The following is a 23,893-nucleotide window of genomic DNA, read 5'->3' as shown; positions in this document are numbered from 1 at the left end:
TGGTGCTAGAGTCTCCAGACAAATCCATCATCTCCCTGGACTCCCCCGCAAACTTCCCCATCAGACTCGCTTATTAGCTCATTCTGGTCACTTGCTCCCAGAAAACCAAGTAGTTGTTGTTATTGTTGTTTTTACAGAAATAATCTGCTCTGATTACCCAGTTGATGGTTGTGGCTCCAACCCAAGCCTCAGACAGCAGCATATCAGAAATAGCGACTTTACAAGTTAAAAGTTATTCCTACTTCAGATATTCTGCTGATAGTTTAGTGATAGCAGCAGCAGAATATTGTAATCTACTTTTTTGGTACCTACCTTGCTTTCTTCTTTGCTGCTAAAGCTAGAAAAACAAAATTAAGTATTAGCAGAAACATATAAAGAATATATGGATACCTATGAATTTCAGTGAAATTTATAGTTACATGCACAACCTATTTATTCACAAAGTGTACATTGTTTCCACCCTGCATAGTACATATCTATCTGTTCTCCCCCTATCAGAGCCAGTATGGTGTAGTGGCTAGAGTGTTGGGCTGGGACTCAAAAGATCCAGGTTCTAGTTCCCACTCAGCCATGGAAGCTCACTGAGTGATTTTGGGCCAGTCACAGTCTCTCAGCCCATCCTACCTCACAAAGTTGTTGTTGTGAGGATAAAATGGAGAGAAGGAAGATTATATATGCCACCTCGGGTTCCTTGGAGGAAAAAAGGCGGGATATAAGTGGAATAAATAAAATCATTGCCAGATATGTGAGAGGGGATTCCCACTAAGGGGTCACAAGTTTCTAGAATTTTCAACAAAGGTTCAGTGAATAGTAGAGCTGTCTTTCCTCTTATTCAGGGCACTGAGAAACACAGCACCTTTATTTGGTGAGAAATAACTCACTTCAACCCAATTTGGCAAAATGGCATAGCCAAAGAGGGATGGTTGGTGAAAGAATTGCTCTGCCTATCTTCTTTTTAGCCAGTCACTCCACTTTTCCTTTCATGTGCATTCAGATTTTTTTTAACACCTTACAATCCCAACAGTCATTTTCAAACACTTCTCCCTGGTTGTCTCCCATAGCAACCAGAGCTAGCTTGCCTCTCTCTCATAGTTCACTCTAACTGGACATGCTAATACCACAATGTGTTCTACTCCAAACTTATTTCACAGCTAACCCTTGACCTTAACTTCCATCATGCTACGCCAAATGTTGTCAATCTATTTTTATCCTCATATACACCATCTTTCTCAACAGAAGCGATTGACGCTCTAACACGCTGATGTTCCTTAAGTTACAAAAGTAGATATCATTATCACTCTCTTTAATAGCAAAACAGCCACCATGCTGACAGGGTTAGAGCCCAAATGGAGCCACTGAGGGGGGAAAAGGGAGATACCATCATGCTCAGATGAACCCAAAGATGCGCAGTAGTACAAAACATTTTTAACACCCCCACTCCCTGAAACAGCCCCACAGACTCAGTGGTCACCAAGAGCCATTAAATGTTGAAGAGAGCAATAGGAAACTGAAGATGGGCAGGGAGTGAATTGGCTTATTTGCACTCCTTACGTATTTATAGTATTCTGGAGGGCCAAAAACACTGTACAGTGAAATATTTTGTTGCCAGTTTGCTAGCAACAAAACTCTGCAAAGTGTGTTTGCGAAGTGCAAAAGTGTGTTTGCAACAAAACTCAGTGTGTTTGCTGACTGCAAACTCTGTTTAGATAATGAAGTGGGGTGATCAAAAAACAGAGTGGTGGGTTTTACATACTTAGGAGAATCCCTAGATATGCACTATATAAACTTATAAATTAAAAGAGAAAAAAACCCAAAACAGTCAAGTGAGTATGCATGCTCAATGGTCTTCACAAGCAATGGAATATTAGTGTTACAGCTGGAAAAGAAAACTGGAAAGGAGGAGAAACATAGCCTGCTAGTGCCTTTAATTGCTTATAGTATCCTGTAGGAGGCAGGGCTGGTTGACTCTCTGAAAAGGAGCACTGCTATTAGTGAGTAAGGATCCAACTTGTTTGCTTAGAATCCACTCATTTATTTAAAGCTTTATATATCATTACAGCTATCTCAAAAAATAAGCAGAATATTCAACTGAAACGAACACATTGGTTATTGAACAGATCAGAAATGAAATGAAAAAAATAAATACAAATTTTATCACCACTACATATTTTAGCATGCACTGGAGATTACTAAAGTAAAAGAGATCATGACACCCTAACATTGTAAAAAATGGTGCACACACAAAGTGTTGCAGGCTGAAAGCTGCATATATGCTGCTCTCATGCTGCCAGGGACTATCTCTGGCAGCAAAAAAGGAGGCAGGTGCCACCCCTCAACTAGCTGGGTATTATGGTGCCGTTTCCCTAAAGCCTAAGTACAACCCCCGACAGTTTTAGAGTCAAAAGATGAGGGGCCGCTAGTTAATTCCCTCTACTTTGGCCTTGAAGTACCTTCAGCTCCAACCATGGCTTTTAGGGTTGGGGAGGCAAGCTCATACACATACCTTGGTCTCTATTACACCTGCTCACTTGACTTGGGTTCAGCATATACAGCAAGCTAATGCATACACAGGCCTCATTTGGCCTGGGGCCAATTAATACAGGTCAAAGGACTTCAAGAACTTTCACATGTTTGTTGTGACCAAACCAGCATGTCTGTGCATACTGCTTGAGCGCCCCCCGGTTCCTCTTGCAAGCAGGAGCTGCTAACAAACCACAGATCTTCTACCCATGGTTTATCATGATATGGAAACAAGGAACTCCCCAGACAAGGCAGTTATAACCGAAGAACAAACTAGTGCTTATGTCTGGTAGAGACAAGCCAGAGTTCCCAGTTCACACAGAATCATGAACAAACAATGGATGCAAGTTCCAAGGTTTGTTCTAGTTACCCCCGCTTTAAGGGGGAGTAATTGGTTAGTGTGCACTGGCTCATTATTGTCAACTCAATGCTGCTGTTGCATTTCTTAACTACCAGTAATAGTTATGTACATGTTTAGTTACATGCGATTTGGAAGTTCAAGCTGCTTTTATATCAATATATTAAAAATACTAATTTCTTACTTACAACGTATACTGGGTCTCTCATAACCTTCACGCTAGAAAACAAGAAAAAGATTTGATCAACTTCAAGCTCATTATACTCCATTCTATTATGGGGGCAGAATGAATTCTATTTTTGCCACACAATTTCACATGAAATTTTGTGCGCACGCATATGTAGAATTAATAATACGAACAACAAAATGGCATCCGTAGCAACAGAGCCCCAAAACCACATTTTAATTGCCCCCCAATATATTTTTAACATTTTCTGGAGGGGGTGTGTGGCGTTACACCCCACAAGTCAATTCCAAATGTATGTCTGCAGTTTGTAAGTCTGTGGTTTTTAGAATGTTGGCCTGAGTGGGCAGAGTTAGAATGTCTTGGGAGGGGGGGGGGAGTGATATATAAGGGAATGACTGAGGGGATTGAGAGTTCTTGTTCTTGTTCTTTTCAGGAAAGCTTTTCAGGGAGACTTGTTAGGTACTCTTAGAGTCTGAAGTGCTCTCTGTGTTTATGGTACTTAAATTCTGGGACATTTGAGAGTCAGTGTAGTGAGTGGTGTCTTTAGAGTGTGGTGTGCACGTAGTGGAAGTATATGAATCAATACTGATAATAAAGAAAGTTCAAGAGTGATTGTGTGAGAAAAAGGAAAGCGCGAATGTGAGAGTGACCGGATTGTATGAAAGGTTTCAAAAAGGTTTTTAAATGTTATTCGAAACAAAGCTTATGAACTTTTAAAAATAAATTTTGATTGTTTTGTTTTTAAACTACCACAAAAGTCCCACGTGTCTGTTTGGCATTTATCATCTTAAGTTTACACATTTAACACCCACTCTGACAATCATTCACCTAATCAGATATAACTCACAGTGCATTATTATATATATTAAAATCCATTCTCCAATTTTAACCCCTTTCTCCACATAGTTTGGAGGAAGGTGGGCTTTATCTCTTGCCTTGGGCGTATCAAGTGGTGGTGCTTGGCTTGAGCAGGGAGTAGCCTCGGCCAGGTCTGGTGTTCAGAGCCTGTGTCGTGGCAGGGGGTCCCCTGAATTTTGAGGTGTTGTGTATGCCACACTGAAGGACTGTGGGGGCTGCATGTTGTTATTATTATTATTGCATTTATATCTCGCCTTTTTTCCTCCAAGGAACCCAAGGCAGCGTACATAATCCTCCCTGACTTAAACTTACATATCCCTGGCAGTATGAGAGCATAGCTGAGACCTGTGTCATATAGTTTCAAGCCTAATCTGCTCCCTACCACAAAACCTTTGTGGTGAAAGCAATTCAAGGTAGAAGGAAAACCAGGCTCAGAGGATGCATTTCTCAAACTTGTTCCCTTTCCTCCCTCAGGTTCACTTACTTTTGCATATACCCTGACTCTTACATACTCATTCTTTGCCTAATTTAACATTGTTTTATTTCACAAGACATGGAATTGAGCAATATAAACCCTATTGGATATTTGGAAAAGGACTGGTTTTGATCAACAAAGCCTATCATGGTAAAACTTGGAATTTCCGCAATTATCATTAGCATTCTCAAACTTTTTCTCACCACTGTATGCATGAATGACTATGGAAAATTGCATCTTTAATGAGTTTACAATCCACAAGTACAATCAAATCACTTTCAACATTATAATTTGATGAAGTTCTAAGATTTTTATTAAAAAATCCAATTCTTCTATCAGGCTTAAGAGTAAGCATTTCTATAACCATAAACAAGAACTACTAAATGACCATTTCTTACATTGACCCGATTCACATGATTATGGCTGGGGAAATAAGTAACAGTGGCTCATTTCCCCCCGCTGTATGTGCCTGGTGTGGGGGAATTAGCATAATTACCCTCATCAGCACAGGTTGTCATCTCATGTGAACTTGGCCGTGGGTTCTTGTAGGGTTCTGGGTGGACAGAAGCCACCCTGGCTGGGTTCGCATGACACAAGCTGCGCTGCTGAGGATAATTATGCTAATTCTACCAAGATGCAACCAGCATACATGTGAACCAGGTCACTGTTATAGCAGTATTATCAACTGAAATCCCAAACTCACCTTATACATTTTTAAACCTTCAGTCTTCTCTACTTCTCTTGCTATCCGTCTAAGAAATCTAACTTTTTCTTCTTTACCATTATTTGGGCCCCTCCTTGACTTCTCTGGATAATGTTTTATCTACCAAGGAAATGGAAAAGTCAGACAACTCAAAATTTTACATTGTTGATTTTTTCAGCCTACTCCACACTCAAAGGCTTGAAGCAGGTTAAGAAAAAAGAAAAGAAAACTGTGAGTGAAATATCAATTTAGATGCTATCTAAGCAAGTCCCATTACTCCCTAAAACAACCTTCAACGTTCCCTCTCCTGCACAACCCCCCACCCTGCTCCAGAGGGACAAGCTAGTTCCTTTAAGCCACCATCAGAGCCCTGAAAAATTACAGCAGTATCCAACCCAAAACCAGAATGCTTGAGTGTGTGAGTGTGAAGAATTAGTATAATACTACTACTTCCATGGAGTGTAGGATACCCCAAAGGTAAACTTCCTACCTCAGTTCGTTATCCCTTAACCACAACACTTTAAGACAGATTGAGCAAATGAAGTTTTATTGAGAATAAATTGAGCAAGGAAAAGTGAACAATGTACTTTATAAAATAAAAATACTGATAGACTAAAGGAACAAAGCAACCTCTTGGTACACTAACCCGTAAGACCAGGGTGGGCAACTTGTGCCCCTCCAGATGTTTGGCTTGTAACTCCCATCAGCCCTAACCAGCATAGATATGGTGATGGATGATGGGAGTTATAGGCCAAAACATCTGGAGGGCCACAAATTGGCCATTCCTATAGTAAGTGTACTGGTTCTTTATCAGTTCCTAATGCCTACTCAGCAGTGGCACCCCTGGACAAAAAGATCAGAGTTCAGTCGCTCCCATCAATCAGAGCTTCATAGCTGTTTCCAGCTTCTGTGATCTATCCCAGAAGTGCTGCTTTCTGCAAATTTTACAAAGAAGCTGGATGCACCAATCTGATACCTCCATCTTCTCATCCCTTCTGCCATAGGAAATAACACTTAGGCCAATTCAGCAGATTTAGTTTAGAAGACATAGTGGCTACATTCCTTTCTTATTTAAGTTAACCTCGCGTACAATTTCGTTAACTGGAAAAATATTTCCAACATGGGAGAGACAGTTTAATCAGAGCAATGTGGGGGGAGAGTTCATGGCTTACTAGAATTTCTTAGAGAAATGGATGGGGAAGAGTGCTCTAGAGACCTCACAGGGCATCACTGTATGCAGACAGAAGCATGCATTTGACTTGCATGCTCTAAGGAGAAAGGTATTAGCAGTATGCCGTGCAATGTAATTACTTTTGCCTGTTGCTCCAGATAAAGCAAAAGAAATTCAGTGCAAACATGCACTTCAAAAATGAGCTTTGCACAGATCTTTGATTTTGACTTTTCTGGTGCTTTATTAAATAACTATCTCCTAATGAAGTTAACTTACAAGGTAAGTTTTTCTGTGTCTTTGACCAGTGAGATGTTCTATCATTGGTGCCATTTCTGTATTAAACTGACATAGCTGACATTCATAGAATGGTTCTCTTCTCCCTTTAAATCGGACCTCCATCACATATTCCAAACCTGTAAGCACATAAAATAGTGACACAGACATAAGTTTCTTTGTCCAGGAAAAAGTGTAATTATATTTATATATCCAGTTTAATGTGCCAATCATAAAACACTGAATTCTATGTCTTCCATATTCTTTCTTTATTTCCTCACTACCTAGGAGAGAGAGAGAGAGAGACGTATGGCACAAGTATCTGAACACAGACACATGGATTAAGAGGCTGCTCCATAAGCATTTATTTGGAAGCCTATGCACAGAGTAGCTTTCTCACTTGGGTTTCCAGTGAAACAAAGGCCTGGTTGTCATATTTAAAATTTCAGGTGAGGGCTCATGTTACTGAATGTTTCTCCATGCTAAACATCTTTTCACATAGAAGGTTAGAACCTTTCATCATGTTACTATTTAATGTGTGGGGATATATCTATATTAGTACAAAGGTATACACACTTAAAGTCACAAGTGGTAGAGCCTAGAGAAGTAATTTTGAAGCCATGGAAAAATCAGGATCTTGGCGACAGAAATATATGGAAACATAATGAAAAATGGAAGGAAATTCATGTAATACTTGTGTTCTGTCAGTTTTAAACTGACTTTACTAATTAAATAATGCAAACACGGCATGTCTCTTAGCACATAAAACTGCATTGTTTGATTTATTAAATTGGAAGAACAAAACAAAATTTTATTCAAACAATATTTACAAATATATACAGTAACGATTTTCAGTAGCTGTGTTAAGTCTGTTGCAAACATAGTCTTGTAGCACCTTAAAACGAACAAATGTATTATGGCATAAGCTTTCATGAACTAGAGTTCAATTCGGCAGATGAATTGTTAACCATGGAGCAGCAAGGTGCTCCACGAAAAGATCTTGGTTTTTCCCCGTTGGGAAAACAGTTCAAAACAGAAACCATAAATGTTGTTAATGCTGCATCTGATGAAGTGGACTGGTTTCATAGAAATGTACAGGGGTAGGCAACTTGGCACAATCCAGATGTTTTGGATGATATCTCTTGTCAGCCCTGGCCAGCGTGGTGAATGGTTGGGGATTATAGGAATTAGCGGTTCCCTGGTTGACAGCTGGTTGGCCACTGTGTGAACAGAGTGCTGTACTAGATGGACCCTTTGGTCTGATCCAGCAGGGCTCTTCTTATGTTTAATCTAAAACATCTGGAGGGCACCAGGTTGTCTACCCCCAGCTTATGCTATAATACATTTGTTAGTCTATAAGGTGCCACAAGATTCTTTGTTGGTTTTGCTGCAATAGACTAACACAGCTAGATTAATTTTTAAGTAAATAAGTAATTGTTTTATTATTTGGGCTGAGAAACAGTCTCTAGTGTCAGAATTATTCAGAAAGAGAAGGAATTACAAAGAAAACTCTAACTCTATGATGTGATAATGTAGCAATGTTTCCTCTTTCAAATTGTTTCTAGCTCTCTTTAATCCTCGAGTGCACATATTTTTATCATGGCACCCACAAACACCCTGACAGCTGCAGAAACCTACTGCTGTGTCTGTGAGACTTGCTGCTGTCGCTGCCCCTGCCCCACCAGTTGCCCACACCCAAGTTGGTGGTGCTTTTGTATGGGAACTTATTAGCTCCCATTTGAGCATGCAGCTGCCACCCTAGACCTCCAAGATCAATTACCTGCTTTCAATGTTTGGAATGCATTTGGGAGGAGAGAGAGAGATGGGTGAAAGGAAGAAGCATGAAGACTGGGGAGGGCTGTAGAGAACAATAAGAGGGTTTAGGGAGGCCTGAAGGTGATCCAACTAGGCAAAAGGGGTTAGGTGAGAGAGCACGTGTTTTGGATATGAGTTTTTTGGGGGGGATGATCCTGAGAGAGAGAGAGAGAGAGAGAGATGGGTGAAAGGATGTTGGGTGCTGGAACTGTGGTGTGAGAGGGAGGCATGGCCAATGGTAAGGGTTTAGGGGAGTCATAATCCCAAACATCTAGAGGGCACCAGGTTGGTTACCTCCTGGCCTAGACACAAGTTTTACCATCTTAATGAGAAGGAAGCCAAATATTTGCATTGGTTGTATACATACACAGCTCGCGAGTGAGCTGTGTGTGGCTATACAATTATTCACTCCACATTAGTAAAGCTTATTGGTAAGGTCTGTGGAGGTGTAACATGAAGAGACAGCAATGAGGTGGTAAACAAATTCCTCCTCTGGATGCCCAGAGAACATGAGTACAGCTTGGTAAGAAGGCTGATCTAGAGATTTAGGCAAAGGGAAGTTAGCAGGGTATAACATCCAGAACTAAGAATAACTGATAAGTAAACTAGGTAAGAAATTTACTGTAATACCAAAAGAGGCACCTTGCAGTGGGCTCAATCCTTAAGATGTCATATGGTACAAAGAATATTGTATGTACTGTCAAGACTAATGAGAGGGGCAAAACATGTTTCCAACCCATCCATTCAGATGGATGATATGGGGAATTAAAATTGTTCTGTGCACATTTCTAAGGTCTCAGCAATATCAAGTTCCTCCATTCACCACCACCCTACCTATCATAATGAGCATTTAGTTTAAAATGTTATTTAGTTTCTAGAGATAATCAATAAAACAATGACACTGATCAAACTGAAGAAGTGTACCTATGAGAGGTTCTTCTCTGTCTGGATCCTTCATGAAATCTTTCAGACATCTTATATTTTTTGAGAGTGGTCTCTTTACTAGGAGAAAACAAACTTGTATTATATGGGGTAAATATAAAATAGAGATCTGCCACACTTTCAGCATACAGAAATACACAAAGAATACATAGTGAGCTAATGAGTTATTTAAATGTGTTTTCCACAAGAAAAAAAATCAAAGGATTCCATACATCTTTAATATTAAAGAATTAAATAAAACAGGAAATAAGTTCAAAAATCAAGGTCCATGGTACTTAAAGAAGCATTTAAAACTGGATTTTTTTTCTATCTAAAACCTGTTCAAATTAGCTAATACACCAGAATTAATTGTTCTACATATTCTAGTTCATGCACGTTCTGAGAAGTACAAATATAAACCTCTTGCAAGGTCCATCCAGCCTAACATTCTGCTTCAAACAGATGCCCCTGGGAAATTCATAAACTTAGCTAACGATGAAGACCGCCATTCCTTCTTTGATCCCAACATCAATAAATCAGAGATATAATATTTTAAAGAGGTAGGTCCTATTTGCATTTTGCCAAACACCAGTGATAGGTTTACCCTCCATTTAATTTGTCTATTGCCCTTAACATCTATGTTAGACAACATTATAATATTCTGCAGAAATATATTCCAGAAGTAAAAGTAGGTATTGTCTTGATCTCATTGCCTTAAAATTTAATTATTATCTTGAGTTCTAGAATGTTGGGAGTGACTATGATCTTGGCATTCACTCCCTCCACCATTCATAAATTGCTATCATGGCCCTTTTCTTCCAGCTTCTTTCAACCCTTTTTTAAAAAAAAGGTGAATGTGACTTCTTTTTTAAAAAAAACTATTACTGATTTAGAGTTATTTACTGTTATTCTTACCTGGCATGGGTTCTTCATATATCACTGGAGCATCTAAGAAGACACACCAATAATTATATTGTTTTGATATTAACTGTCAATATAGCATGCATTTCTTTTGCAGACACTCTCAAGTACTTGGGCTAGCTCTGTCTTCTGAATTTTATGTGGTGCTGGGACTAGAAGCATTTGTCTCTGCTTCAGAGCTTGAATTAATTTGGCAATCTAGCCCTTACACACCTAACAAGTATCACTCTAAGTGAACTACACAGTTTCCTCATTGTAATGTTGTTAATCCTAGATCAAAAATCTTAAAAGGACAAGGGGGACGACATCATCATCATCATCATCATCATCATCATCATCATCATCATTATCCCGCCTTTTGCCCAATACTGGGCCTCAAGGCAGCCTAAGTAACTACCTTTACTGTTCTACCTTTTTCCAGAGTTTTACAGAAATTAGTAGTCTGCATGGAGTTATATGTTCTTATTTCCACAATTTGTTTATTATCTTGTAGAAATGCTGCCAATGTAGAACACCGATAGAGCCAATAAGAAATAAGGGCCTGGTTCTAGATTACTATGACCAAGTGGAAGCTGCTGGAAATGCTTCAATATGATGGAATTTCCTAATAGCAAACTTCACATTCAGAAGTTTGCTCAAACATGGTGTTATGAAAGTGCTACTCCTTGGAGGCAATACACATTCTCAGCAATTTTCACAAAACTATCTCATTCCAAGCTACCACATGCAGAAGCATTTCCAATTGCTCCAGCATGGCTGCAGCAACATAGTGTTGTCTCAGGGCTTAGCTAGACCAGCCGATATCCCAGGGATCGCCCCGGGATCATTCCTGTGTGTCCACACAACGCACAGGGCATCCTGGGAGCAGGGAGAGATAATCCCTCCCTTTCCTCGGGATATTGGCATAGCCTTTAATCCTGATTTTTCCGTGGTCTTGGGATGATCCTGAGATCGCGGAACGTGTGGGTGGGCATCGCGGTTTGTCCCGGCTCCTCGCGAGTAACCGCGAGGAGCCAGGCATGAGGAACAGAGCTCACATTTCTCGCTCTAGCGCTCCATCTCCTTTTTTTAAAAAAACCAACAAAAGGGCGAGTGCGACATCCTCTTCCTCCTAGAACATCGCGTGCCACATGTAGACAGAGGGGGAGATCTCACAATAATCATATCGCGAGATCCTCCCTCCTGTGTCGCGCTAGACCGGGTAGGTCTAACCATGGCCTCAGAAGCTGTAGTGCTCTGCACACGTACTTGGAAGTATGTGCCAATGAAATCCATTGCTTTTACTCATGCTTTAAGTTTCAAAGAAAGCAGTACTCTTGCGGTCAAACCATAGAGGACACAACTTGAGGAAAGAAGGAGGTCTTCAACCCTTTCCCACCCATCACTTCTAGGAATTCCAGTGTCTGGCCAGAATGTTTACTGATGGAAAAGTGACTGAAGGAAGGGAGAAAAGAATCATGGAGGCAGGCCCCTCCCTGCCTGCCTGCACCATTTTTCAGTTGTTTAGTGGTGGCCAGGTTTCCTGACCTAGAGCTACTGCCCAAAATCTACCTTTGGCCCTTAAGGTAATTCAATAATCTTGTCACATTCATAATGTGGATACATTCCTGCCTACTCTGTAATAAGCTGTCCTTATTTCTGCAAATCAAAGACCTGAAAAACTGATTAATTTAGTGATGTTGAATCAAGACTTTAGAAAAATTAGAAATAGGATATTTTAAATGTAAGTTTCTAACCCAAGCAAGAGCCATCACAGCCACAAGAGACGGGAAAAAAAGGTTTTACACTTACGTTTTGATTTCAGGAGTCTCTCTCTCTAAATAAAGGTGCAAGTGTTCCCAAAATGAAATAAGAAGATAATTAGTGAACTACCCCTTTCTTTTCTTAAAAAAAAGTGTTACCTTCACTGTAGCTTCTGCAGATAAATGAAGGCCAACTTTTATAGTAAAAGAAAAAAGTTCTGCCTTCATGATTTTCTGCAAAAACTAGACAGTATTGAAAAATGAATCTTGACTCCAAGGAATATCTCAGGGTTAATCACAATGCCAACTGGTTCTTGTAAGTGACAAGGCCTAAGGTAGATATATTTAAGGGTGGCTTACACAAAATCCTGATTTTTGCACTATTACAGTTCCTACAACCCTAGGAGCTGGAATCCCCCCAAAAATCAAGATTTTGAGCCATTTTATGAAATATGGCGAGTGGTCAGGTTTCCTGAAATTTCTAAAGCATAGAGTGAACAGGAGACATGAGAGGCTGAATGAACTCCATTAACAAAACAGATTTGGGGAAAAAGTGAACTAGAAGAGGAACTGAAGTCTCCAGACTCTGAAAAAGATGCTAACCACAAAACGGAGAGGTCTCATTAGATTCACATAGAATACAATGACTTCAAGGTTTTATTTTTCTACATTTCATTTTTATGATAACTTGATCAGAACAATCCAAGAGAAGATTTGAATGAAACAATTTTGACTTATTCGGTACCAAAAAACAGATCTTGCTAATCTTTCAGACAGTAAGAACATCTACCTTCATACCCAGCTGCCAATCAAAGATAACAATAAACATGGCAGTTGCTCACTTATAGAGGAGGCACAAGAAAAAACATGCTACATTGACTTTATATATCCTATTTTATACTTGCTTTTCACATTTTACTTTTATTTTCTTTAAGGGTGCGTGGTCAATTTTGTTTTGCCAAATCAGACGTCTCAAAAAGTGACATGTACCTTAGCTGCCATCAGACATTATTATATATGACAAGTTTGTGCTTTATTGCAGGATAAGTCAATTTCTGTCTTAGATGATTATCTATCATTAGTGGCTAACAGGCAAATGGGACAGATTTCCCCCGATCCACTTTAATTTCTCAGTAAAATACACACATTTACAACCTCAAGTTGCATAGAAATCTGCAGATAGAAATTCTTTCCAATATGCGGTTTCACTTGAAGGACAGGCACTCTCCTAAAGAAGCTAAGCGTCCTTCAATAAATTCGTAAATAATAATTAGGATTATGAATCCCAGAATGCAAAAAACGTAATGTTTTTGCTTGAAACCAAATTAAACATGACTGACAAAATGTAACTAACGATTTCTAGAAGTTCCCTTTTAGCTTTTAATCATGTGCCTAAATTCTTAGTTTAAGTGGAGTTCTTATTCAATACAAAGAATTTAACCTGGGAAGATTATCCTACTGTGATGTGAAGGAAGGAGAAAGTCTATCCACATCCATCCATATGAGAATATCTATAATTTTCTTTAGTCCAGGGGAATATCTGTTACAATGGAAGGGAGATAACCATTTCAAAGATGGAGCCAAGAGGGGCTTCTTCATCTACACTTACAAACTGTAGGGTACTACTTTACACAGCATCACACTTAAATGTGGTTATCCCTAAAGCTGGTGAACCATCAGATGAGTCTACAAAAACCTCATCCCAAAAACAATGACTGGGGGATGCGAAATCATTTTTTCCCCTTCTTGTTGCATAACACCAAGTTCAAAGACTACGAAAACCACATAAGGATTTTTAAACTCTTAATTCAAGAATAGAATTGCACCTTCCCAAGCATCTATAGGACTAGGGGTAACAAAATGACTAACTTGGCAAGACTCAGTTTGTCCTCTGGTAAGGGACAAACAGAATGAAAAAGAAAGGAGAAAGACCCCACGAGTCCGAAGCATCAGAGGAAGGAACTGAAAAAAAATTAAAAGTTTATAAAAATCTAGAGATTTCAATGATGATTCAGCAACTTGAAAAATCAACAAAAGGACTGCGTATAGGGATCAGAAGGTTCTTTGCAGGTTCAGTCCAAATACCATCAGAAAGGATCCAGGTGACGTTTGCATCTTCATTACCAATTCTATGCACCACATCAAGGAAGTTGGCCTTACACTGAAGCCCACTGAGTTAACAGTATAACACTACAACCATATCTTGTTTCTACTTTGCAGATTGCTATGAATTCCGAAATCCTTCTATTCTGTATCTCTAATTGTTTTGTGGAGTAATGTTTACAGTTACTGTGATTCAACAACTAAAATAGTATATAGCAGGATCTGTTTGGATTACTTTGGTTATATAGCTTGGTGCACCTGCAAGTAGAGCTCAGGAGAGAGCATACAAACTATGGCACCACAATATAATATAGCTAGTCAAACCAGCACAAAAGTGTTTAAACTAAAGTAAGGATCAATTATATTTGTGAATATACTAGAACAGGCAGGGAGCCATTTTGGGTCCAGACTGGCCCCCAGACCTTCCAACAGGCTGAATATCAGGATGTGAGCCCCCATCTATGACATGAGAGGCAGGGTACCACCCCCTGCTGTCATTATGTGCCCAGCTGAGGTGCCAGCTGGAGCTCATCCACCTTACTTGGGAAGCCTGCTTCACATGAGCTTTTCCCACCCAGCTAGGAAAGGCCTGTGAACTCCAAGACTCAACTTCATTCTTTCATTGCCTTTCTTGTGTGGGGAAGGGAAAGTGATATCGGAGCAGAGGAGGAAAGCAACTAAGCTCAGTTGCTCTCCTGTCTCCTCTTGCTTCTGATGGAGTTTTGGGGAGTGGAGGGACCATGCATAGAGATGTGAAAGCATAGAAAAAAAGGGGAGAGGGGAAAAGGCTTTTTCCTGAAAAACTCATTATATAAAAAAAACAATTTTAGAATAATTAATAAAATGTTAAGGGGTTCATATATTGCTATTTGGCCTTAACTTGACCAAAATTATTTCTAAAGACTACTTAACAGGAAGAATCTTGCAAAATAGAGATACAACATTTCAGGAAATTTGGAAGCCATGGGGAATATTTTTTAATCCTCTTTGTAAGATTTCCAGCAGTTATTTCTCCACCCACTTTTTAAAAACAAAATGGTAGAAAATGTATAATCTTGACAATTTGGGTTTTGTTGTATAGAGTCCTGTGTTTGGCAACTTGTTCTGATTAGATGCTGTAGAGTAAATGAATTTAGTTCTAAAACCAACATGCAAAAGAAATTATCTCTCCACTGTCACCACACCCAACAGACCATATGATTTATGCCATCTGTTTTGTTCTCAAAAATTAAGGCTTGGATCTATGGAACCAACTGCCTCAATTTGTAGTGAAGTTGCCAAATAGATCTCACCATTAAAGAAATGCTCCCTCAGCTATCTTTAACTGCCACCAATAGAAGCCCTCTCCGTATAAAAGAAACTTAGTAGCCTAGTTCGTACTGCATGGGATTGGACACCACTGCTGGAGACAACCTTCCATAGCGAATAAAAAATACGATTTATTAAAGGGAACTATTTAGAAGGAATAAAATATCACTCTTCAAATAATTTCATGAGCAAACCAAGTTATATGTAATACGTTAAATATTCTAAAGTTACAAAGTAACTTTAGATCTGTAAATTGCGCTTAAAAGTATTGTGTATTTTGCCATTTCCCCCATAATTTCTGGGGGAGGTACCCCTCCCCCACACTTCCCTTTCTATGGCTTCAAACTTTCTGGTAATTTTACCATCATTAAATCTGGCCCAAGAACCAGAGGCTCCCCATCCCTGTTCTAGAAGAGGCTGCAAACAAGCCAACCTGACACCTTACAAAAAACACATAATATGGCCTTTATAGGACTTGATCATCCAGAATGTAAGGGGTAGTAATAGTATATTTGAATGTCACCCACCAGCAACAATACACATCGATAACTTACACACCCAAACTGAATGATCATAAAATAAATTAAATCTGCTTTCCAAAAGCTCTAAGATAAAGGTGTAATATTATGTTTAAAGTGAACTCTGATTTTAAAGTTCATTCCAGCTTCACGGCATATACATTATTGTTCCTCGTTTTGTTATTTTGCTTTGTTATCTTATACATATTTTATCCTTTTTAATTGCAAAGGACTTCAGATATTTTCCTTACCAGGAAGTGTAAGAAAGTATCTAATAATTAGTTGATTTGTTTTTTGAAGTCCATAATGTGCCTCTCTACACTAAAATATATTCAACTTAAGTCATCCAGCTCTCTGTCTTTGTAGACTTTGCTGAATCTACCTAAGTTCTGAGAGAATTCAAAGTCAATCAGTATTGCTGGAAGTTTTATTCATTTTTTACAATGCATCTAAAAATACCAAATACAATGAATAGTATTATTACTGACTAGGAGGAGAGCACTAAAACAGGGAAGACGCTGCATGAAATGTGCAAACACCCCAATGAAGAAAACATCCTAAGAAAATCCAGTGATTACGATTAATATGCAACCATGTTTTGAGAGGTAAGCATACAGAAGGGAGCCAGGCTATTGAACTATCTAAGCTAGCTCAGTGCCAAGTATTATCTCCTCCCATGTTCATAACTGTACTTACCTGCAAGCATCTTTACTAAAAGCATCCCTTAAAAGTCTCATTAACTTTCAACACTGTAAAATGACTGGGGGGAAATAGACATCATACCCTAATTTTGGCTGAAACCTTTCCATTTTCCCATACTTCCGGAGATCTTGTTGGTGGTCTGATGTCCTTCCAGCTCAAGACATGCAACAGTAAGCCAATATTTTCATTGTTACAAATCATTCTTTTTCCCATCTGCTATTTTCCATGTCCATCCTTCAACCGCAGATCCATACTAATCACTCAAGAATATTTACACAGATGTTCTGATATTTCATGGCAGTAAATATAGTTTTGTGTTTCTTCAGATGAATAAGACAATGTCTTATATTAATGAAGTTATTAGAAGAATGCCACTCCTGATAGACTTGACTTATTATGACATCTCCACTACTTGGCTATCAGAGTCAGGAGGCAAAGATCTGCTGGTCTCACATAGGGCACAAAAATTATGCTGATCTTATGTTCTGGCTTTTTTTTTTTTTTTTTGAAGCTCAGTTCTCTTGAAAATTCCGTAGTCTTGGGCCAGCTCCTGGAATAATTAAGAATCGTGGGCACTTGACTGGAAATCTTCACTTTACAAGTTCACAAATGTAACCACTTTACAGATGAGGAAACAAATCATATAGGTACAAAAAAAGAATCTAGGCCTCGCAATCATATCACAAAATTATTTTCCAGTTGCTTTTATTTTGACAAGATAGTTTGCCTTGTGATTATAATTCATATTTAACCAAAAGGTGATTTGCTCTTGGATCCATTCAGAATAAGCAGCCTGTGGTATAATGAAGCATGAATACGATCTGTCACAGAGGCCTTGTTTCTGTCATAGCAATTGGTCATTAGTGGGATAGACTACGGATTATAGGAGGAATAAGTTCCAGGAAACTCTCTGAGGATTTAGCTGACATGTTAGCCATAAAGTTCAACATTATTTCCATTCATGTAATGGTGATGAAAGAGCTAAGTGAAGGCTGAATGATAATTAACAGAAATCAGGCAGGTATATAACATTTCACCAATATATGTATCAGATAACCTCACAGCTTGTATATGGCATGTTCAATTATGTCCAACCTCTTGTAAGATAAGCAAGCCTTCAGTAGTAAATCTATTATCTGTCCATACATAATAAACTAGATAATCAAGACCAGATTTGTAACTTTCAGAACTAAATATTACAAGATATTGAAGAGAAGGGGAAATCTTTGGCACTGCCAAAAATCACTGTAGCATCTGAACATCCAGTTAGACATGCTACAAAGGCAGATGCTTCTGATGAGATTGTAAGAAACCATTCATCTGTTAATAAAACTGCATTGCATTTTAAATATGTAGTTGCTGTGTTGTTTACAAAAAGCATGTTGGAGACTGAAGAAAGCAGCAACAAGAACAAATGGGATATATAAAATTGCTCCAGTTAGAAGGAAGTTTACAACAGTTTCAAGATGCTTCCAGGACCAAAGAATGGATAGGATAGTTCTTCACATTGCCTGGGTTTGAATTCCAAACTTAAGCATTTGATAGTTTTTACTCAAACGGAAAAAAATAATCACAGCAATTAAAACTTGTTTTCACATTTCAAGTCCTGTATTGTAAGATTATGCTGGAAAAATTATGTTCAAGAACATAAAGAACCTTCAGATTCACCATAGGTAACACCACATTGAACATGCTGCTATCAAAATGCTCACAAAGTTCTGCTCTACTGTTTTGTTTTTCGAATTTCCAAGGTCTCCTAGCTGCTAAGCATTTTCAGTGAAAAGATTAAATACTCGGTAGTTGAACAACATTCTTCCTTTGCTTTCTTTGAACTATTTCTCAAATGCTGCCCCCATATAATTATTATCAGCAGTAACTGTATAGAGCTAGGATTGTTTTATTTATTATTATTATTATTATTTATTTATATAGCACCATCAGTGTACATGGTGCTGTACAGAGTAAAACAGTAAATAGCAAGACCCTGCCGCATAGGCTTACAATCTAATAAAATCATAGTAAAACAATGAGGAGAAGAGAATGCTATGTCCACCATTTAGAATGGTATTCTTGAACTTGTTTTAAATTCACTTCAAAAGTCTCCTCTACACAAAATATCTTGGGTTGATCCACTATTTTAGATATTTCAGCCATTTTCTTTTACACAAATATAATTCACCACATCCCAAAAGTGTGGGGCAGAAAACAGGAAGTTAAAAATGGAAAAAGCATTTCTTTAAAAACCTATTTTCAGCCATTGAATTAGTTCAACATTATTGAACTAATAATGTCCAATAATCCAAGGCTCAATCCACCAAAACAAGGAGTTCAAATAATAAGATCTGAAAACACCTTGGGAAAATGCTCAAGCTCAAGAATTATTGTAGAGATGCAGAACTTCAGGCCTTGAGGCCAAATCTGAGCCACCTGGGAGCCAAATGTTTCTTTGCCTCTCCTGCACAGGGCAGGGAATTTCAAAAACCAAGTGGCAGGGGCAAGATTTAAACTCCCCTACCTGCACACTTCCTTTACAGTAAGAAAGGCATACTAACTATTTAATGTATTGTCTAGTTTGACCCTTAGACAGTTTTGGGGAGGGATTTATGAGGCAACAATCAAGATTGCTTCCCTATAGGGACCCCATTATCAAACAAGGCACACTGATGGCTTTGTTAGTCTCAACATAGCAATGGGAGGTGACCCATCAATATACTGGTCCCAAACTATTCAGCGTTTTACAGATCAATCAGCAAATTGAATTTTGCCTATTCTAAAATAAAAAACTTTCTAGCAATAAATTAAAGATTAACCTTGACCACTGAATATATTTGAGTGACAGAAGTTGCTGATATCAAACAGAACAATGTAAATTTGCAGTCACTAGCAAACAATTCAAGGCAGTTCAGGTTAACAGTTCATTTACCAAAGTGCTAGTTTTCAGGCTGACCTGAGATTTTACTATTTATACTGCATGTTTAACACACACAAAGCACTACATTTTACAACCAAATGTATTTTAAGGTAGATACTGCAATCCTGAAACCATTTTCTCCAAAGCAGTCCTATGTACTTCAATGAAAGTATTTCAATCTGAGGATGAAAGCTAGATGGCAGAATCTAACAGGGCACTTGTGCCTCCGCTGATTCTAGTCTGCCCTGGCGAATGTGTTACAAAAGGAGGGGAAAAGCTCATTTCTGGAAAGAGGCAGGTTGGTGAGCTCACGTACCTGAGCTCTGACAACCTGCTTCCTTCCAGAAACAAGCATGCTTATTTCTGTGCGTCCCCTAAGCAGCACTGAATCGCCCATGTATAAACAGTGGGCATGCTTTTGCAACGCAAATGGTGGGATCTACTGCTTGCGGAAGGGAATCAGCACAAGTGCCACATTGGATTCTACTCTTGGATTCTTTATTTTTTCCTGATGATTTCTTAAAACTGCAATGCAATTAATTTTTCAAATGTTTCATAAGCATTTATCTGTCACACAAAAAGGAAGTAATTTATTGTAGGTATTAATGACAACATACTCATTTTAAAATACTAGAAGAATTAATCACCTTTTTATGCTTTATTCCAGCAAAGTGTATCTGGAGTGTCATTGCGCTCATACATGGAACTTTACAAATCTAAAAAAGTTCAGAAACGTTTTCAGTTATTCTTTGTGAAAGCAAAATTTATGAAATTAGACATTTAAACAATATAAAACATATATTTGACTGTATACTTGTGTGGCCATTTGGAAAGGCAACCAAATCATAATATCATTCCCAATTAACAGTTAAGGGTGAAATCCTATGGTCCTCAGGAAGGCATCCCAAGAGCCACAGAATTTTTTGGATTCTCCTCTCTGAGAACTATTTAAGAAGGAGATCCAATCTCACAAGCCTTCTGCCTGAGAAAAACTCCATAACCAGTGCTTCTCAGAAAAGACAAGGAGGCATGCCATGAGGGGCTGTAGAACTGCAGGATCCAATGTCTTTCCATTCCCCTGCCCCACACTATTGGAGCTGACTTTTGGGAAGGAAATAGCAACACTACTGGAAAGAAACTAGCAAGGGGGAAAACATTTAAAACAAAAACAAAAAAAAACACTAAACAGTTGTAAGAAGCCAAATAAAAACCACTGGCAGGACATAAAAATGTCTAGGATTTCATTCCTGTCCTCCTCCACAGGAATGCTCTGCCCCAACATGTAACCCCACAGTATATCTATGTAAGTAGTAGTAATATTACTTCTACCAGTAAGCACATTTCCAGAGTCCAATATTTCAATTAAACTTCCTCCAAACTAAATTTAACATTAAAACTGTGAAGCATCCTAACTCAGAAAATTTCTAGCAGTAAGGGAAATGGATTGGTTGACTTAGGTATAATGTAAGTTTTCTGCTGAATTTTACTATAGTCAGCAGAAATCCCCCAAACTCCAATTTTATCTCCCAAATCATGTAGAATTATATAAAGTATTGAAAAAAGTTTAGGTAAAATTCTGCATGGCCTACACGTGATGATTAGGGTATAATGTACTCCATATGAGTCAAAAGAGTCCTTGCCTCCCCTGCCAGGTTGCTGCCACAGCATTGTGGCCAGACCGTTTATTCCCATGGGTTAGGGACATGATCTAATGGATGCCTGTAAAAGGACAGAAGGACCTGGTCTCACATATATAGCCTATCCTGGCAGAGAAGGAAAAGGTTCTACCAATTCCTATGGGATTGCTCTACATAATACCTTTTGCTCTTCAATGTTTCAGTCTTGCTTTCTTCTCAAAAATCCCTTGGAAATGTATTTTAAGAGAACACAGTTTTCATATACTTCTTTATTAACATTTTTCTATTAAAGTACCTCAGCTAATTCTAGTGAACTACAAAGGTTTTGTTTTTGTTGACCATGATTTGGTCCCAACTACATCTCTTTTCTAGTTTTTTTTTACTGCAAGCATTGCCTATTTAAACCATGTTGACACTTTCATCTATGTTGACAGCTGTAAGGTTTCAAAATTTTAAACCACAGACATTATTCAGGACCAATGTTGTTTCAAGAGTGCTTCAACATCTTTTTAAAAATATAACAATGTTGTAATATCAAAAATCGAAAGGCTACCAAGAAAGAGACTCACCTCACAATAATATATCTTTGTTGCTGATGTCTCAGATTCTGGTTTGGCATTTCCTTCAGATTCTGGTTTGGCATCTCCTTCAGATTCTGGTTTGGGCTTGGGATCCCCTTCAGATTCTGGTTTGAGTGTGAGATCACCTTTACTCAGGGTGTTCATTTTGCACAAAGGTTTTGCACCAGGCTTGATCAAAAGGTTATTTTAAAGAACTATTGAGCTTTAAACCTGTTAAGTATTTAAAAAAAAAAGTTTGATCGTAACAGATTTTACATTCTACTACTGCATATATACATAGCACTTTACAGAGTATCATAGTATAAACACAGATCTCTGCTCCAATGATTTTATAACAGCGAGAAGAAACAAACACAGGAATTGGTGAAAAAGGAAAGATATACACAGCTGCAACAACATATATTTAAGTTTGTTTTCTGTTTGGGCTGAAAACTAAAGGGTTAGTAGAAAAAGGTGTGTTGATGATAAATTTGAAGTAAGAGAAAGAGCTGGCTTCACATGTAGTGGTACCCACCCTCTAGAAAACCCTCCCTTGTGCAGTTTGGGAGGTGTAAACCGCCCAGAGAGCTTCGGCTATGGGGCCGGAAATAAATGCAATAAATAAAATGTAATTTCTTTTAAACGCCTCCTAAAAACATATCTTTTTAAACAAGCTTTTCCTTGACTGTAACTTATTCTGGTTTTATGTGATTTTTAAAGTTTTAATTTGGACTGTTATATTATGGTTTTAGTTGTAAAGTGCTCAGAGAGCCTAGGCTGTTGGTCAGTATAAATATGTAATAATAAATAAATGTGTGTTCTGGAAAGGAATTCCAGGCATCAGCGACAACAAGGGAAAATGTATGAAGTCACTTAAAGAAGAACACTTTTGGGTGGCTAAGGACTAAACTGTTGGAGAAGCAAAAAAAACTCAAGGAAGGCCATGTTAGGATATGAGGACTGAAATATAAAGGCTGGGGGCAACTACAGAGGTGATGGCAGAGGTGAGAAGACTGCAACCTTGCTGCTGCAACAATATTTTGCACAAAGGTAAGCGTACACAGATCCGAGAGGGTCAAAGTAAATAAAGCAGGGCTCTATCTTAACCATAATACCTAAAAAGTCTAAATGTGCGGTGTGCCAGCCCAAGCGCATTTATTCCCACTGCCTGGAGCCACCGAAGAACGGAGGCGAGGTCTAAGCGTGGAGAGAGGGCGTTTGGCCTCACAATTTAAAACTCCCCCCACATCACTGGAGCAGCTCTTTTCCCACATATTTCCCCCCCCCCAGTATTTAAGTACCAGTCGAGTAGCAGCAGTATCGTGTAACGGAGATACGAAACATACGCTAACATACATGGGCTTCGTGAAAGAACACGCTTCGTTAAGGGCAGAGTACTCAACGCCGCCGCATCTCGAAACGCCAAAGGCCTTATTACCGACCCTCTTGCGTTCAAACCCCTCCTGAGGTAAAGCAGGACCCCTCCTCAGTACACCCTTCACGGGGACGGATAAGAATTTGCTCTTTCCCGCCCACCTCCACCATGAAACAAACAAGAAAGCCGAGTACTAAAGCGCGACCAGGCCCACCTCAGCGCGAAAGTTTCCCCCGTCGCTCTCTCACGAATAGCCACATCCGGGACAATTACGTAACTTACGCGGGCTCCCAGCAAGCCACTAACATTCAACCAATACGAGAGATGGAGACATACAACAAGACGGCCAATGAGGAATAGAGAGACAAGCGGGGCAACCTATTCCGCAAGCCGGGCGGGAGCAACGTCAAAATCCTTTCCCCACTGACAGAGCGGTGTTGTCGGAACAGAAGCAGCATTTTAGAGGTTTTGCTTCAGTTTCTTCCACCGCAGAACATTGTTCGTGTGATGAGCCATCATTGCATTGCACATAAGGTCTCACGGCTCCTTACAGAACAGACCTATGCACGCACACACACACATAGAAATAGGCTGACCATATGAAAAAGAGGACAGGGCTTCTGTATCTTTAACAGTTGTATTGAAAAGGAAATTTCAGCAGGTGGCATTTGTAAGCATGCAGCACCTGGTGAAATTACCTCTTTACCATAAGGGTTAAATTCTAACTCAGGAAAAAGGGAGATCACTTCAGTCAATCTACCATAATCCAGACTACTACAATGTGCCACAATCATAAAAACAAAAACTCAAAATATGTGCTGTGCTGAGCCATTAA

General features: G+C 38.9%; 1 protein-coding gene across 2 annotated transcripts in view; it reads right to left on the bottom strand.

Moving 5' to 3' along the window:
• Positions 1-23,317, bottom strand: part of LOC134401493 (uncharacterized) — a 34,027-nt gene extending 10,710 nt beyond the window's left edge. Inside the window, exons 1-10 of one of the 2 annotated variants that reach the window (XM_063130498.1) lie at positions 23,273-23,317; positions 21,693-21,914; positions 20,134-20,202; positions 11,994-12,018; positions 10,197-10,229; positions 9,285-9,362; positions 6,549-6,685; positions 5,102-5,221; positions 3,067-3,097; positions 313-337 (exon numbers count right to left, since the gene is read on the bottom strand). In XM_063130498.1, the coding sequence (XP_062986568.1) occupies positions 313-337; positions 3,067-3,097; positions 5,102-5,221; positions 6,549-6,685; positions 9,285-9,362; positions 10,197-10,229; positions 11,994-12,018; positions 20,134-20,202; positions 21,693-21,848 (674 nt within the window). In that variant the 5' untranslated portion in view covers positions 21,849-21,914; positions 23,273-23,317. Of the gene's footprint in view, positions 1-312; positions 338-3,066; positions 3,098-5,101; positions 5,222-6,548; positions 6,686-9,284; positions 9,363-10,196; positions 10,230-11,993; positions 12,019-20,133; positions 20,203-21,692; positions 21,915-23,272 lie in introns of those variants that run through there. The other variant, XM_063130507.1, reaches the window with a different exon arrangement.
• Between the last annotated feature and the right edge of the window lie 576 nt (positions 23,318-23,893).

Source organism: Elgaria multicarinata, chromosome 1 (assembly GCF_023053635.1).
Source record: "Elgaria multicarinata webbii isolate HBS135686 ecotype San Diego chromosome 1, rElgMul1.1.pri, whole genome shotgun sequence".
NCBI lineage: Eukaryota > Metazoa > Chordata > Lepidosauria > Squamata > Anguidae > Elgaria > Elgaria multicarinata.
This window is presented reverse-complemented; position numbering and strand designations above follow the sequence as displayed.